Source organism: Lytechinus variegatus, chromosome 7 (genome assembly GCF_018143015.1).
Source record: "Lytechinus variegatus isolate NC3 chromosome 7, Lvar_3.0, whole genome shotgun sequence".
Lineage (NCBI taxonomy): Eukaryota > Metazoa > Echinodermata > Echinoidea > Temnopleuroida > Toxopneustidae > Lytechinus > Lytechinus variegatus.
Genome location: NC_054746.1, coordinates 12508156 through 12526643, shown reverse-complemented (window position 1 = coordinate 12526643; position 18488 = coordinate 12508156). Strand labels below are relative to the sequence as shown.

The window sequence follows — 18488 nt, the reverse complement described above, 5'->3', positions numbered from 1 at the left end:
ATTCATTGAAATAAATGTTGAGGTCTCGGTAGCACACCGGGCTCCCATCGTATTCACGGCCGCCCGAATCTCTCCCATCTACGTCTCCTCTGATTTCAACACAAGTAGCATGAAACACTGCGTTGCATCTTGATGAAAAATTTATGAACTGACGTACTTCTTCCACTGACATTGTTGTTTGGTTGAATATAATTGCTCGTTTGAAGGTCTGTGAATCATGTAACAAAAGGCAGAATGCAATTGACGTCCGCTCAGTCTCCCTACTGGTAGTGGCTGCTTTGAATTTCATCATTGAAAGCAATAAGAAGGAAACATTCATCGCCTATCTGGATGCCGTTAAAGCTTTTGATACAGTTTGGCACAATGGTTTTCTGCTCAAGCTGTAAAAGGCCAGTACTCAGGGTAATCTTTGGCTTATTATAAAGAGATCGTATGAAGATCTTAGCTCTGCTGTGTGGAGGAAGGGCAGAATAAGTGGAAGCTTTCCAGAGACAAGGTGTAAGACAAGGAGGAAATCTTTAAACTCTACTCTATCTGGCTTTCATGGATGGTCAGATCAGCAGCCTCTATTCATCAGGCCTCGGAGCTTTCACCCAATCCATATACATCTAGGCATTCTTGTACTCGAAGGTGATGTTGCACTGGTTGCTACATCCCTGAAAGAACTGAACAGTATGCTTCAACTTGTCTTTGAATATTCTTGCAGGTGGTGCTATACCATCAATCCTTCTAAGAGTGCCATCATCACTGGAACTGGTCCCCAGACCTCAGAGGCATGGCAATGCGGTCCTAGAAGCATACCTCCTGTGGATAAGCACCCTCATCTGGGTATCACTGCTCCTCACACAAACTTGACGCTGCTTCTAAGAAGATCCACCTATGCTCTTTAAGTGTGGGCGCATTCGGAATAGGACTCACCCCCGCAGTCAAGGCATCACTTTGGGAGAGATATTGTATACCCAGGATGCTGTATGGTTCAGAGGTCATCCACCTAAGGCATCCATAGACTGCACAGATAGAGCCCAAACATCCATGTTTAAACTCTCCTAGGTCTCTTATTATGTGCCAGCATCCCAACTCCAAGACTGCCAAAATGTTCCAGTCTCTTCTTAACAAGTATGACCTACCCTCCATCAATGATCTTCTCATCTCCCCTATTTAGTACAAGCAATGGAAAAGACTCATGTCTAAAGCTGCCCTTGACTATAGGGATGGAGAATCCCAAGCAGCTCTAGCAACTAAATCCTTACTTCAGCTGATTAGTCACCTAAACCACACCAAGATTACAACCCTACTCCTGTCAAGGCTCAACTCTCATAGCCTCCGTCAAGCTTTATGTCTGAAGTGCAAACTTCTTTGTGGTGTCTATGCTACCAACTCACATCTCACTAAGACTGGAAAGCATTATAATAGCATCTGCTACTGCGATATCAAGAATGAGACTGTAACCCACCTTTTTGAAGCATCTACTCTCTATACTGAGCAAGGAAAAGGTTCCTCCGCAACCTTCCTCTCTATCTTCAACAAGATCTTGACATAACTCCTGTATCACAAGCAACAGAAGCTATTACAAATGTGATACTTCTCGGATTGGACACTTATGCAACGAGTATACCTGTTGCTTTAGCTCAACTTCACTACTGCTCTCATTTCTTGCATGAGCTTCATGTCAAAACGTTTTTGTTGGTGAATAATAACTAGACAGTCTTGTGAGATATTATAGCCCACCCTCTTCCTAGCTCTCTGGTCTTTCATTTCTATACATTCCTATCAAACCACTTTTTTGTGCACATACTGGATCCCAGAGTTCTCCAGGACTGAAGGAAATCAGCAGAAAGGGAAGAAGAAGATGGTGACAAGACATTTACTCCTGTGACAATTGCTCAGGACGTTATTTCATCTGAGATGTACGGTCAGGGTTAGGGTTGCAATAAGGTTACAGGTTAGGGTAGGTTGAGATAGGGTACATGTGAAGCTAGTCATCTCATTAGTGTATGGAATTTCTAGCAGAATAATTGTCGCCAGTGCAATTGTCATCGCAGCAAATGTCATGGAACATCACTGATAGAAACCTACCTTGTCGATATGACGATGACCTCATCCTTGGTAGTCTGCTCAGCGGTATTATTACTCGAGGGGTTGATCCTGACAAACCCGGCGCACTGTTTGAAGGTCTTGGGTCCAAGGCCCTTCACATCGAGCAGCACCTGACGATTGGTGAATGCTCCAACCCTCTGACGGTGGGCTATTATCTTCTTAGCTAGACCCGCTGAGATGCCTGAGACCCATCTACAAAATTAAGAAAGATACACTTAAAGCTGGTTCAGTTATTATCACCACATATCATGGTAGAGAACAAAATAAATCAAGCTTCAGAGAAGAGTCATGTCATATTCAGCAAAATTTGAAGAATTTGAAGTTAATCAAAGATAATTTCCACTGTCATTCTCATGAGCAGGCAACATTTGTATACTTCTTATTTCACAAGTTCCAACTACAGTTGACTACATTCATGGCAGCTATGCTAAAGGAGGATTCTCATTGTGGAGTACAAGGAGTGTCACATCTGACAGACATCTGACACATAGAATCAAATAATCATAATCATCATCATTATCCTTATCCAAAATGTCATCATCATCATCATCATCATGACCTCATAAGAGACATATAATTTGATAAAAATCAGTGAATCAATTACGGCACTAAAATAACAAAATGAACAAGATTTGACTCACTTGAGCAGAACTTCTGAACAAATGTTGAGATCCACTCCAACGAAACTCACACATTCCTCTACCACATCTCCTAACGCTGCCTTCAGTAATCTCTCTGGCACATCATGCTATTGTATGAAAATGAGAATGATTAATGAAACAATCTGCTAGTGATTTACAATGACAACTTTATAACCTACTGAAATCCTTGCATCTGATTGGGTAAAAGAAAATTATCCTTTGCAAATCACTGACAATTTTGTTTTCATGGAATACTCTCAAGGGGGATGTTTCAGGAAGCATCATGTCAGTGACTTTCAATGGCAGCTGTTATAAGCTACTGAAACCCTTGCATCTGATTGGGCGAGATCAAATTTTTTGGTGAAAACCCCTAGGCAACCAATGAAAAGATTCTTTACAAAGTGCTCCCCTGGTCATTGGACTAACGCCCGGTTGACACTTGCACACAATGTGGTGCCCGCATTGCCCTGCATTGAGGCGTGCCAGTGCGGGACACTTTATGGCACGACTTGGCTATATTAGTTCACGCAATGTCCCGACACGTTCACGACATGTTTGTGCATTGTTCGCGCATATTTCACGCAGTGTTCGCGCATAGCTCATGCAGTGTTCACGCACTGTCCCGACGTGCTTTTAGGAAATATTCTCGACACCCTATTCTGTGACGTATCTAGCAGAAATCTAAATATTAAAAGTTCTTGTGTTGACACCCTCTACGTTTGTTGATTAGGACGACTCATACTGATCACGTGGTCTGCACTCAAAATTTTGCGCATATCATTTGTGAACTATGCGTGAAGTATGCTTGACCTATGCGCAAAGTATGCGCGACCCTGTCGTGAACTGCGTGCCACTACCCGGGGGTGTACCTACTATTCTTTGCGCCACGAAATTTCTATTTCGATGCCATGCAGTGGTACGCAGTGGCACAACTAGGTTGCGCATACCCGGTAGTTCACAAATTTGTAATGCGTGCCAAAATTTTCAACATGTTGAAAATTTTGGCACGCGTTTCACGCACCTATCCGCAAGCTGGCACGCATAGCTCGCGCATTGGCCCGCATGAGTGCGTGCCCATGCGCAAACTATGCGGGAACCACAATGCGTGCAAGTGTCAACTGGGCATAACCAAAGATAAACTCCAAAATATGTTTATTTGTTGGATAATCGGTAGGGTAAACTCTGCAGTTTCCTAAAAATCAAACACTAACAGAAACTTTAACGTCTGAATATTAAACTGTAACATGTATTACAGGGCACAAAAATGATAATCCTATAGGATTCCAGTCTTAAGTGACATCAATACACATACAAGTCTCTGATTCTGTTTCACTAATAATGAGAGGAATACAAGGCTAAATCACAGATATTCCTTTATTAAAATATCATAAGAGGTATAAATATGTTCAAAGTTGTTTCCAATGATTCTTCAAATACATAATAAAGATCTTAACTTAAGCTTAAAAACTTAACCTAACCCAATCCTTTCTCATACGTTTTTCTCTTATGGAGAGTCATTGATGAAAATAGTCAAAATATTACCTGGTACATGCCAACACCTATGTGTTTTGGATCTATCTTGACAAGTTCAGCAAGAGGGTCTTGAAGTCTTCTTGCGATTGATACTATGAACAAAGCAAGCAGTGTGTGTGTGTGTGTTAAACAACATCAATCAGGTTGGTGTTTCATAAAGCTGTTCGTAAGTTAAGAGCGACTTTACGAATGACTGATTATCCTTTCTTGTGGTAATTGGTATATTAATCGGCGATGGTTTAGCGCATAAGAAAGGTTCATCCGTCGTTCTTAAAGTCGCTCTTATCTTACGAGCAGCTTTATGAAACGGCCCCCTGATATGATTGTTTACATCTGGGATCGACCTTTTAATTCTTATCTCGCTGAATCAATTATAGGGGAATAATAATGTCTTTTAATTAATTTAAATAATTGCTTTCCCATGAATATAGACTTCCATATAGCAACACTGGTACTGATTATCGTATACACATTACCCAAGACTTATTTCACAATTGGTATAATGGTAAGCGAACGTTTTTCTACTATGGTACTAAGTTATCGGTGAAAAATTGCCAAGAAAAAATCTAATAGACTAGCACATCATTTTCTCTTGCAGTCCAATTCTTTTATACAGTATGCTGAAGCCTGAAGGTATCGATCATTTTTAATTATCAATTTAAAGAGTGTACTTTTGCTGCACATCGAAAGTACATGCACCGATAGGACATATCAATGATCAGGCCCAATGAGCCGATCTCTGTGGGCGATTCCTGATCTTCAAATTGGCTTCGAAAGCTCTGCTCATTATACTTTATGCGGAATGTACATATTTTTGTGTTGGGGGCGATTGTGAGCCAGTAAACAAATCAAGTGCGCGTTTTTGAGCTGTATCACCTGCATCCGCACCACGAAATAAGAGCGACGTGAGGGACCAATTTTTTTGTGAGCTTATATGGTTAGCTGACTTAGTTTAAGAACTTTGTGTTATGAAAGATCACTAGTAAAGACACAGCTTCGAAAGTCTTGGTGTTGACTTTTGATGACAATTAAGTAAAAAAAACTTGAAATATTACAAGGAGCTACACAAACAATGTGTAATCCCTGGCTGACAGTAAATACCCATTTATCCGAAACCGTCAAATTTGAAATGATTAGTGGCATGAGTGGTCATTTACCAGATGGAAAAACGTTTAACTTCAGGACTAATACATAAATAAACAAACAAACGGATGAACAAACAAATAAATGAATAAATAAATAAAATAGTTAGATCAGGGTTACATACCTGCACTTCTAATGTTTGGATCTAACTTTGGCATCTCTTTCTCAGCTTCAGGTGACACACTGTATATTGATGCTCCATCTTCATTCACAATGCTATCAAAGATGAAAAATAAATGTCCTATACTTAACTAAGCTTATAGATAATGATGAAATATAGTGTTTGGATTTTACTTAAGCTACACTTAATGAAAATTTCACTCAGGTAATACCAAATAAAATGAAGTTCAAGGATTCCATGGCCTGGATGGTGTTTCAAAAAGCTGTTCGGAAAGTTACGCACAACTTTACGTAAGTTACAAATGACTTTACGCACGACTGGTGACCCTTTCTTGTGCTATATGATATATCCCTATGTAGCTGACTCATGTATAAGAACATGTTCCAGTCGTTCGTATAGTCATTCGTAACTTACGAAAAGTTTTATGAAACGGGTGACAGGTTTTTTGCAAAGTGATTAAGATTAAGACACTGTTACGATGTGCTAAGCACTATATAAAATCAGAATATTATTTCATTATAATTACATACCGGTACTAAAAATAAGCTTGCGGATAGCAAACTATAACAAAATGTGCGCTTAAGTAACAAATCAATTAGGATTTTAGTTCATATATATGATTAGTTCAGAATCCTTTCCTGTATAGTAACTAAAATTCTTTCAAGCTTAAATTTCTTAAAAGAATACCTGATGAACATTATGGCAACTCTTACCAATATTGGACATGAAGTGGATGAAAAGAATTTGACCTTATGACCTCTGAAATGAACTCCTCAGTTTGACGACACGCTGTTCCATTACCTATGCCGATGGTTTCACATCTTGGGTAGAGGGGAGGGGGGGGGTAGAGAGAAAGAGAGAGAAAAAGAGAAAGAATCTTTAACCTTGTAATTGAGAAGGGATCATATGTATTAAATCAAATATATATATAGATAACATTATCATATTCTTAATACAAATTAAGCTTCTGAAAAAGCAATATTTAGAACTTGCCTAACACGAACACAAATCAGGCAATTGAAAAAGTCATAAACATTTGCCTAGAGAAAAAATAATGCAAATCAATTCCCATTGGATTGGTTCACAAAATAAGAAAGCCCACACAATTGTGTTTAAAATAATTACAAGTACAGAATATAATTGAGTACATGAATATAAAAAAGGCCAAGTCCGTAGGGGTCATTTTGAGAAAATAAAAAAATACTGGACACTTTTCAAATTTGGGCAATTAAAGTATACTTGGCCAAGAGACAAAAATTGGACGATTTATATTCAGATGCTCAATTATTGCATTCACATTCTTTATGAAAATATAAAGTTATATCAGTTAGTTTACCCAATGGGCCATCAAAGTGTATAGTATTTTTCTGCAACTGCATTCATTTATCTTTTATTTCTTTCCCATTTTCTTGAGATACAAGCTTTTTGTTTCCCCAGGAAAATCATTACGGATGGAAAGAATCTTACTGGAATTTACGGATGAGATCGGTCATTCTTCGCTTCTCAAGATACCTATTCCCCGTATGCATGTAGCTTACATCAGTCATTACGATTTCACCTGAATAAAATATGAAGTCAAAACAAAGGAACATGGAGAACAGACCTTCTTGCTCCACATGAAACAGAAAAGGATATCAACTGTATGTTAATTACTGAATGACAGTTCGTTGCTGGAGTGTCATGGCCTCTTATCTCCATTGTATTTAAATTTCAGTCCAGCTTAGAAAAGCTGCAATTTAGAAATAGGGCATTGGTGGCAACCTCATATTGTCTGAAAACAGTCTCCTAATTCATGAAGAGGACTCTTTCTGCGCAAGAGAGTGTGGGTCTAAAATCAAGCTTTATCTAATCTGTCATCAAATTCTTTTGATTTTGAGATAAAAGGTTTTAAAACCCTAGCAATGATGTCGAGAAAGTGAGTACATACAGAAATGTTAAAAAAAGACGTAACAAACTTCCTTGTTAAAAAATGTAAATGAAGAGTTTTAATTTCTGTTGCAATCAATGGAGAATCATTACAATGCTTTTATTCCCTTCTTGAAGAAATGAAAAACAAAATAATTAAGTGCTTAAAGGTCAACTCCACCTCAGGAAAATGTTGATTGAATAGATAGAGAAAAATCAAACCAGCATAACGCTGAAAATTTCATAAAAATCGGATGTAAAATAAGAAAGTTATGACATTTTAAACTTTCGCTTATTTTCCAAAAATCAGTGATATGCACAATTCAGTGACATGCAAATGAGACAGTCGATGATGTCCCTCACTCACCATTTCTTTTCTTTTTTTATTGTTTGAATTATACAATATTTCATTTTTTTTACAAATTTTACAATATGGACCAAATTGACTGAACCATATAGTATTCAACAATGCTAATTCCATATGTTCAGGGAGGAATTGTTATATCACTTGAGAATGAGGAAAAATTAGAACATTTCATATAATAAAATACAAAAGAAATAGTGAGTGGATGATGTCATCAGTCTCCTCATTTGCATGCTGACCAGGATGTGCATATAACTGTTTTGTGAAAACTTTATAATGTTATAACTTTCGTATTATACATCCGACTTTGATGAAATTTTCAGTGTTATGTTTGTTGGATTTTTCTCTTTTTATTCAAATATATTCAAATAAACTTTTTATTGGGGTGGACCTGTCCTTTAAAAAGAAAAAGAAAAAAACTTCCTGAAAGTGAATTGGAATGCACTTTGTATTGGAATACTCAAAATGTTTACCTGAAGAACAAGTAATACAAAACTAGTTGATTTCAAAGCACAAGCATTATATTGGCATGAATTAGGTTAGGTATTATCAAAATACTCAGCAAAGAGTCTAAAGAATAGATTACATGAAAACCAGATACGAAGAATGTTCATAAAAGTAGATGACGCATTGGTAATACTTAAAAAATATCAGAATATAAGAAAAAAATTTAAGACACCTGTGGCAGATATGACGGCTAGCTTGCAGCCATTCTTGAACCCTGGGTCTATTCCCAATATAACCCTGCCTTTGACCGGTGGTGTAAGTAGTAACCGATGGAGATTTTGGGTGAATACTTCAATGGACGCTTTCTCTGCAGTTTTGTTCAACTTGGATCTAGAACAAATACAAATCAATATGTGTGTTAGTATTTGTCAACACAAATGCTTACATAAATCATCATCATCATCATAGTCATCATCATCATCATTATCATCATCATCATCATCATCATCATCATCATCATCACTGTCATCAATATTCTTTACCTGATCTCCCTCATGATCATCGGAGCCATAAGACGATTATAGGAATCCTCTACTGAAATACAGATGATCCTAGCAGCATATGAGTTGGGCTGAGTGTTGGAGCACCACTTAGTCTTGCACCAGTGGATGAATCTCTCGTTGAGTCTGTCCGGTAGACTAACCTTGACGGAGAGAGCTTTGAGCTCTTCTCCTCGGTTTATGGCCAAGACCTAGAAATTATTAAAACAGTGTACTTTATTGGGTGTTGTGGCTGAGAGGAGGAGTCTGCAGAATTCAAATCCCAGGGCAGCACTCGTGTCCTATTACAAGGCATTTATCTGCACTTGTCACTCAGGTGTAATAAATGGGTGCCTGGTAGGAAGAAATTGCTTGAATGCTTGAGCACAGGTCTGTATTCTGAATTACATAGGTGCGGTTTAACTATTTGTGGCGCAATGTATTTCTACGGTAAGGGTTTCATTTAACAGATCATTTTACATCCATTCTCATTTGGGAATAATATCAAAATTAGTTTTCTGCACCTTTAAAACATAAGGAAAAAGCACATTATACATGAGAAATATACAATGTATACCAAATCTTGACACTTTCAGCTTTTGATAGAGTAAGCACAGCCATACACTAAGAATAACTGGATGCCACATGAGCATTTTGTCAAGATTTGTTTTTTGCAAACTTGTCAAATCTGACAAGTCTTATAATAATAATAATAATAATATAGGTATATTTACCCAGGGTAGCCACTTCAGTTTCGAAAACTGTTCTACCAGCAGGCCCTGCTATAATTATTACCCCGGCTTTAGCTGAGCTGCCTAGGCACTCAAGCATTCAAGGAATTTCTTCTTACCAGGTACCCATTCACCTCACCTGGGTTGAGTGCAGCACAATGTGGATGAGTTTCTTGCTGAAGGAAATTACGCCATGGCTGGGATTCGAACCCACGCCCCTCTGTTTCAAAGTCAGAAGACTAATCCACTGGGCCACAACGCTCCAAAAAATCTTCTTGAATTTAATTGGCGGAGTACTGTTAAATATGGTAACTGTCATATAAAATGGTCACCAGAATACAGGCCCCTGCATTCTGAATTGGGCCTATGCCAAGAGTTAATATAGCCTTATATTAAAAGCTTCATATTAAGACTCTTCATTTTAGACAAATTTCTAAAGATATAGGGCCAATTGCATGAAATGTTCATTGCAAGACGTGTACTTTTGGTTAACCACTTGTTAAGATGTAACATATAAAGCACATTTTCAAAATTTATTACTATTAAAATCATTTACCTCAATTTTAAATCAATGTTCATTTATTAACAATGTATTTTGTTCATTTGAAATGAATGGATGAATAAAATAGATATACAGGTCAAATCTATCAAATGGATATCTCAAAGGGGCATCATGATAAATCGGCGACCCGAAAGACGGTCTTTGCAAAGACCCATTCATGCAATCAACCCCTGGTGGGTGTTTCATAAAGCTAAACATAAAGTTACGAATGACTTTATGGCCGACTGGAACATGTTCTTAGGTGGGAAAGTCAGCTACCAAGGAAAATATCATGAAGCCATTATGTCAAACCGTTGTTGGGGAGACAACAGCAGTTCAGGCCCTGAACTGCTGTTTCACACCCCCTTAACAAAAACCTTGTTAGAGGATCCAAGATATTTCAATCCCAAGCGTTATCAACCCTGTATCGCCCGATAATCCACATTTCTTTCACCTCCCCATAAGAACCTATTCGACCATAAACAGCAGCTGTTATATTATGTACGTGTAGTTCTGCCTGAAGCAGGCCTTTCAGAATTAAATTATTGTATTTGATATTTGTTCAAGTTTTCAAAGGCATATCGTGTTTTGAAATCAAACGTCATTTTGTTTTCAATTTAGTATGAAAGAAAATCAGCCCCGAAATAAAGAAACTATTAAAGAGAAATAAAAATGACTGCATGCGCTGGCGAGCAAGTTTGTCACACTGCGTATGTACGTGCTGGTAAGCTCTTTCGGACCCATCAAGGTCAAGAAACACATGTTCAGATCCTTAAAATAACGGTACCAGGGTGAGTTTTATGGTTCGAAACAGGGGTTTGCCTTCTCTAATGATAGTTTTGCCTCATGGCATAAGAAAGGGTCATCAGTCCGGCATAAGATAATTCGTAACTTACAAAAACTTTATGAAATGCCCCCACCCCAGGTGGATGTTTCATAAGGCTATTTGTAAGTTAAGAGCGACTTTAAGAACTGAAGTCATTCCTAAATCTTTGTGAAACACCTCCCAGGACTTTAATACTATACCTGATGAGGTCTGACCGTATTTATGCAGTGCTTCTTGTCCATGTAGGACTGGAATTTCTCAAAGTCTACTTGCTGGTCTTTCTTGGTCTTCTTCCTCGCCTGCGAGGCTTTGCTCACACATAAGAATATCTGTGAACTCATCTCTTTCACACTACAAATGGAAACAAATTGAGATTAAGGGGATTTTTCAGTAATTTAAGATATATTTAAACATCCATCTTCCACTAGATTACTCTAGTTGTGGATCAGGCAGTGTCTGAATTGATAGACGGAGTGAGGTTTAACGACACTACCAACACAATGAGTTATGAATGTCTGAATATCAATATGTCAAGTTTTGTTAAATAGTAGGATTTGTTTTCTAAATGTTAAGTATCTCTGATCTATGGGTTGAATTACAAAGCAAATGGTGGGAATAAAAAATGATAAACACTTCACAGGGAAATTTATTTTGTCAATTTCTCAGCAAAGTACACATTTTCTACCAGCATCATTATATTTTGATTTATACCTACTTAGATTCTATTAATTTTTTAAAAATAATTTGTGGAAGGTTCTAAAACTATCTTTTTTCTTACCAAGATCTCAGATAGTCCACTGTGGCCTTGTCCTTGGATATCACTTCAGCAACAATGTGCTGCACACCTTCCTCTACCTCTTTAGCAGTCCTTGTACATCCTAATGATAAAATTATTCCAAGTTAGTCCAAGATTGAAATAGTGCAAAATGGTAATAAACAGTCATTTCAGATTACAAATGTTGAAAATTTGATATCGACTTTCCAGTCCCGAATTTCTTAAAAAGAATTGTCATCAATATGTTTATATTACATTGAACCTTGTGAGCTATTCTTCAAAGTCATATTCCTTGCATGAAAAACACCTGTCATGCTATAAAGAGAGATGTTTAGTAAGATATTGTGGCATGTTGCTCTTTTAGGCACCTCAACAAGTCTGAGCTGCGTCTGTGAGCAGGATTCCAATTCAAATGGACGATCAGAAGTAAAAAGGCACCGAGCAGGATTCCAGCTCACCTGGACGATAGCAAGCAAAAGGCCCCGAGAAGGACTCCATTTCATCAATGTAAATACATCTTTCTGACTTATGATTTTCATTAAAAGATCAAGCATGCGATCTTGAATACATAGTAGTAATGCCGAAAATTTGTTCACAAAACACTACAATTCAGTTGGGTAATTGAAAGTTAAAAGGTGCTGAGGATTCCAGTTCAGCTGGATGATCAGAAGCAAAAGGCGTTGAGCAGGATTCCAGTTCTGTTGGGTAATTGGAAGTGAAAAGGTGCCGAAGATTCCAGTTCAGATGGATGATTGGAAATGAAAATGAGCTGAGGATTCCAGTTTAGCTGGACAATCGGAAGTAAAAAGGCGCTGAGGATTTCAGTTAAGATGGACAAACGGAAGCAAAGATACTGATCAGGATTCCAGCTGAAAGACGCAGCTCAGACTGTGAAGGTGCCTTACAGAAAATGTCTCTTATATCAATTTGTTGCTGGAGTGATAAAACTATCCAAAAAATGAAGAAAACAAATAGGAAAGCTCAGAAAAAGCTAGATAGTAGTGACGAAATGTAGCAACATTCTTTCGCCATATTTCTAAAAGATAGCTTTTATTACCTGGGTCCCATTGCATAAACGTTTCTATTATGGTAACTTTGCCATACAATGGTAAATACCATGGTAATCCTGATCAATAGCCAATCAAAATCAAACCAATCAAGGATTCCATTCAAGTTACAATTGGATGGCAATGTTGCCAGATTGGTAACTCTTATTCAATGGGCCCTGCCAGGCCTGAGAGTGGCCCTTTTCAAAAATATCTGTTTTTTGTGAACGTTGGGAGCGAAGTGACCAGAACCTCGCACCTAACAGCCGAGGGTCCAGGGGCAACACCCCGGAGGGGTCGAGGGGGCATAGCTCCCCAAAGCTCATGGATTTGGGGGTTTCAGAGGATCTAGAAGGCATCTCCTAAACACCATGAAGTGCCTGGAATTTGCTGTATAAAAGGGAAAGAATTGTGTTTCTGAGGCACAAAGTGCTTAAATTCACCAGGAAATATACTTTCATTGGTAGTGCATGCAACAATACCTCTCAATTATACATGTCAGAGGTTTAGGAGATTTTGAGTTCAATATTTCTGAATCAAATGCACAATACGTATATTAAATAATTCTTTAGCAAAACTTGTGAGCATCATACGTGTGCATAGTGTTCTTGGACCAAACTATTCAAGATACAAAATCATGAAAAAGCCGAGCATACATGAAAGTTCTGTACAACATATTACATGACTGAAATTTATTAGATGATCACAGTACTAGTAATTGCTTATTTGGCATTCCTGCATGATCATGCTCCAGCCGTGATCGCGTACTTGACTTCCTTATTACACCACATACAGTAAGCTTTACTGGGTTCCTAAATTTCCGTATGCACTCACTTGCCACCCTACCATCCACTGATTTATCAACCCACTTCCAAGTCCATTTCTCACGAACTCCCCTCCTCCCCTCCATCAAGAAATTCCCGTTGAAAAGCCATAATTTTTCATAAACTTTTCTTGTTTTTTTGCTCGCACGAAAGAACTCCTGTATTGACAAATCACCGTAATTGCGCCTAGCGCTAACCCAGGGAGCTCCCGTGCCCCGCTTCGCGGACCAGAGTTCCCTGGGTTATCCTAGCGCCTGCATGCTGCATGAATTGAATGCAGCCATCGCGCGCGCACCGGTTTCCTCCGCTGCAACGCGCAAACGGTCTGGTGGGTAATACAGAATGGCAGTGCCCACGATCAATCCCGACCGTGTGCAATAAACTTCAAATAGCCGTTGAAGAATCAAGTTTTCGAATGCATGAAGGCAATTTTCATAAAAAGTAACAATAGCAAGTTGCCAGAACTTATAACTTTGTGTGAATTTGGGCGCAATGTGCCCCTCATTTTCTAGCAATTTTTGCTAATAAGGCATTGAAAATAGACACCCTAACCCCCCTTAATTTTATACCGCATTTACATCGATCTCAGAGACCACCTATGTTGGTGAAAAAATATTGGGAGAATCTCAGGCCTGGCCCTGCTCTCATTTTTGGGGGGTAAATGTTAAGAAATGAGGTTTGAACAGGGCAGTAAAAATCACCTTCTGACTGGATGTAGTCCTGTACGTTAAAGAGACCTTTATCTCCCAAAATTTTCTCTGCTGCAGGCTCTAATCCAGCCTTTCTGGCTCTCTCAGCCAATGTTGTTTTTGAACCACTTTTAAAAGGAGCAACCTGCAGATAAAAACAAAGCACATGCATAGGCATCGACAGTCATTCAACTTTTCACATTCAAAAGCAATAAATTCTGGAAAGACAAAATCCTTACTGACCATTTGAACAGGAAAAGAACAGAAGTGTTAACTTACATTTGAAGCATCCTAATATGACATGAAAACATATCCAGTTATATAAAGCTAGCCGTTAATATTCAAAGCAATTTGCTAGCAATTATTGGTGTAGGATTATATTACAGAATTAAATCAATTACCAGGGGTGAATATTGTTTTTCATTGAATGTTGTATCCTAGGTTAACAAATTTGTATTTCTTTTTACTCACAAAAACAAAAATATTTTTAGTAAAAATCTAGGTATTTAAATTATTCATTTTTTTTTGGAAAAAAAAGAAGAAATTGAATTACTGACAACTTTAGTGAAATCTTAGATTTGAATTGGCCAAGAAATATTATTATTCGTACTATGACCCCAAACAGCTGATATGTTTGTGCCAAATATATGTGCAGCTAATGCATGTGACACTTGCTATACTCGAATAAATTTCATCATATTCCCATATTTTACAGTATAGGTTATTTGGTGTATAACAATCCATTTGTCAATTTAACTTTCAGCTCCCGTCTGTAACTTTAAAATGTGGATGCTCATAAACAGTTAGAATGCTGCAGATATGAAATGAAAATGTATTTTACAAGATAAATTCTGCAAGGTATACTCTGTCTGGAGGGATTAGATATCTTATCTGCATATTTGGAAGATAACTGATCAAAGAGCCTTTCCCGAGGAAAATAGACACATCGCCAAGAAGAGAGCACAACATATCTAAGATTTGACTATTTGAATTGTCACTATAAACCTGAATTTGAAAAAAAAAAAGTATGTAAGGATATTACCCTTTTGTAAGATGATAATCAAGTGTTATTCATATTACTGATCCTTTACAAAAGTTTAGTCAGGCATTACAGGGAAATCAAACTGTCCAACACCGGGTGTGGTCTCTCGTCGACTGTGTGAATAGCTAGTCTTGAGAGATACCATTTGAGATTCATAATTATCAATACATCTACAAACATAGCCTACATTATTTCATTAAAAAAAACTAAAATGCTTTGAGAGGAATAGTACCTGTCTAGCTCTTTCATAACATAGTTATTACAGTATGAATGTAATGAGTATTGAATGAGTGTGTTATTATTCAAGTGGGCCTATATTAGAAGACTACACAGCTGAGAATGTTGAATTGTGGGTAAGGATATTGGCCAGAATAGATAGGAGTAGCCAAGGGCTTGAGGTGGGACTGATATGGCTGCAGGTTCATATGCCCTTGAAGATCAAATGATGGAAATAAAACAAACCAATTGTTCCAGTTGCTCCATGCTGTAGGAGTTACAGAGCTTTTCCCGTATGTCCGTCGATAACTTTTTTTCCTTTCCAAGTTTCAGCAGATGAAATCTTGTCTTCTCCTGGACTGCCCTGGCATTCAAAGAAGATAAATTGCAAAAAAAATGCTATCAATTTGAATGCATTCAATAGCATTTCACTAATGAAATAATGTGACCACTCTTTAAAATGAAATCATGATAAGTCAAAAGGTATGATACTTAGTCCATAATCAATTCCTTCAATTTGAAATATTAATATTTCGACTAATGAAAATACATGTGACCAATCTGCTTCTAAAAATCATGATTAGCCAAAAAGAAGGATTTTTAGGTAAATTTGGGTTAATTTTCTTTAAAATGTATTCAATCACATTTAGACTAATAAAAGTATACCACCTCTCTCCTTAAAAATCATAACAAGTCCAAAGGTAGGATTTGGGTACGTATTCAATTCAATCAATTTGAAGATATTTAATAACATGATGACTAATGGAAATGAAAATATCACACCAAAACCCTCAATATGTCATAGGGAAGGATTTTGGTGAAATTATTTTTGGAAATTAAGCAAAATTTTAAAAAGTCATAACTTTCTTATTTTACACCTGATTTTGATGAAATCTGCAGTGTTATGCTTGTTGGACTTTTCTCTTTTTATTCAAATCAAATTTTTGTTGGGGTGGACTTGTCCTTTATGACTTTCTTCAATACTATATCATGAGTGTGATTTGTTGCGAAATTGCAAAAGGCAATACGATTTTCAGTTTCAAGCTTTCCAGGTCTTCAATTTCTTAGGACAAGGCCATTATTCTACAGGGCACAAATGGGAAAAGGAAAAATTAAATACATCAGGCCAATGAGAGGGGAATTCAGGCCAGACAATAAGGCATTCAAGGACATGGACTTTGATAGTTTGGGTTTAGTCAAAGCCTTGAATGTAACAATTTTCAATGGTGATTTAAAGTTAGTGAACCCCATTCAGAAAATGAACTCCTTTCTTCTGGGTGTTGAACGTAGACAACAACCCTACAATAGCACACTGTCCAGCAAGCCCAGAGAAACAAACAATATTGAATGTAGATGGCATAATTTGAACACTTTTGAATACGTAGATTTTACGGTGGGGCTCACTAACTTTTTTTATCAACACTGTAAAAATGATATCAACAATTTAGCTGATTTGATTATCAAAAACAGAGGGGGGGGGGTAAAATTCACAATTGTACACATACTTCAGCTCCTCGAGTGAAGATTTTATTTCTCTTATTACTGCTGCCTCCATATTACTGGTCTGTTCCTTCCTGTAACGTGCTATAAAGGGGACGGTGCAGTCCTCCTCCAAAAGTTTCACCACATTCTCAACATCTCGCTGTTGAACAAGGTGCCCATTACTCCTGTAAAGAATCAAGATTCAGGATATTATTAATGGTTTGTTTAATTACTACACAATTTCTTTCCTTCACTGGCAATAAATTAACTTTCAAACAATAAGCATTCAACATAAATACAAAAGAACGAAGATATGAAATTGAATCCTTAACATTTCAAGCAACTCAACAGAATACTATCAGGTTTATATGGTTATTGCTCAGTCATAGTAACTAAGACTGGTTGCAGATTCAATCCCACACTCAAGGCAATCTATTTATAACATATGATTTATTAATAATTCATGGCAAATGAATTTGCGAGAAAATCAATATAAATTCATTTACTATAATCTGGAGAAAAAAATCGTAATATACACTTAGATGTTGCATTTTTCATGGGATTTACAATCCTTTTGCAAAGGTTTTACAAGGACACGAAAGTCAAAAAAATCGTTCAACATTCACATTTAATGTGGCAAAGTATGCCAAATATGCATGAAATTGTTGAAAATATGCATAAAATTGTTGGAAGCTTTAAATGTTTGCAAAACCTTTCTGAGCCCAGAGAAAACCAGGTTTTAAACATTGTGGTGGTTATCTTATATGCATCATCCAAAATGATCTGATTTGTAATTCCTAAATAATTTATAGATGTAGTTCTGAATCCGTCTGGGCCTCAGGATAATTGTACAAACTGACATGACAAATGCTGTTTTTGTTAGCTTGCATTTCAATCAGTGTGTCAGGGTTATCCCAGGATATACTATTACAATTTACAAGAATAAACTTGCCTGATGCCTGACTCATTCAGATTATCACAGATGACGTTGGGAGGATGCCAGGGAGGGCCATCATAGAAAGACAAATCATTCAGATTTTCCTCATCGGATACAACGTCATCATCACCATCAGATGGATGTAATCTTAGAGATCTCCTCCTGGCCATGATGTCAAGTTCTCAACTTAGTGAAGCTCAGCAATCCTCGAAAACCTTTTTGAAGAAAAAGTGGAAAGACTTCCATGAGTGTCCAACTGCGCACAGGGGAATTTTCTTCTTTTCATTTTTGGGGCTAGCCTACTTTTCACAACTGACTGTCTAAACCTGCTTCGTTGGAAAATACTCAACATTGCAAAAAATTGATTTTTTTTTCTTTTTCTTTTCTTTCCAGGGCTCTTATGAGCACTTTGGGGCAAAATCACCCTGAGGGCCTGAGCCTCCATGTAATGGTTTCCCTCGAACAGCAACCGCAAAGTTTTAATCAACATTAAATCGTCAAGGAAGGTTTCCTCTACATAAGTTCCTGTACATAATTCTGTCAAGCGAATTCGACTTTGGGATCTTGCCTTCCATTTGGTACTCAGGCC

General features: G+C 37.5%; 1 protein-coding gene across 4 annotated transcripts in view; it reads right to left on the bottom strand.

Annotated features, from left to right (window-relative positions):
- LOC121418464 (S1 RNA-binding domain-containing protein 1-like) overlaps nucleotides 1–18488 on the bottom strand; it is a 35192-nt gene that overhangs the window by 10849 nt on the left and 5855 nt on the right. For all 4 annotated transcript variants that reach the window (XM_041612354.1, XM_041612355.1, XM_041612357.1 and 1 more), the window contains 14 exons: nucleotides 17915–18114; nucleotides 16986–17147; nucleotides 15727–15844; nucleotides 14235–14367; nucleotides 11667–11766; nucleotides 11089–11239; nucleotides 8794–9002; nucleotides 8484–8641; nucleotides 7003–7093; nucleotides 6249–6356; nucleotides 5539–5630; nucleotides 4281–4363; nucleotides 2739–2845; nucleotides 2077–2289 (listed from right to left, as the gene is read on the bottom strand). In XM_041612354.1, coding sequence (XP_041468288.1) covers nucleotides 2077–2289; nucleotides 2739–2845; nucleotides 4281–4363; nucleotides 5539–5630; nucleotides 6249–6356; nucleotides 7003–7093; nucleotides 8484–8641; nucleotides 8794–9002; nucleotides 11089–11239; nucleotides 11667–11766; nucleotides 14235–14367; nucleotides 15727–15844; nucleotides 16986–17147; nucleotides 17915–18069 — 1880 coding nt within the window. In that variant the 5' untranslated portion in view covers nucleotides 18070–18114. The remainder of the gene's footprint in view (nucleotides 1–2076; nucleotides 2290–2738; nucleotides 2846–4280; nucleotides 4364–5538; nucleotides 5631–6248; nucleotides 6357–7002; nucleotides 7094–8483; nucleotides 8642–8793; nucleotides 9003–11088; nucleotides 11240–11666; nucleotides 11767–14234; nucleotides 14368–15726; nucleotides 15845–16985; nucleotides 17148–17914; nucleotides 18115–18488) is intronic.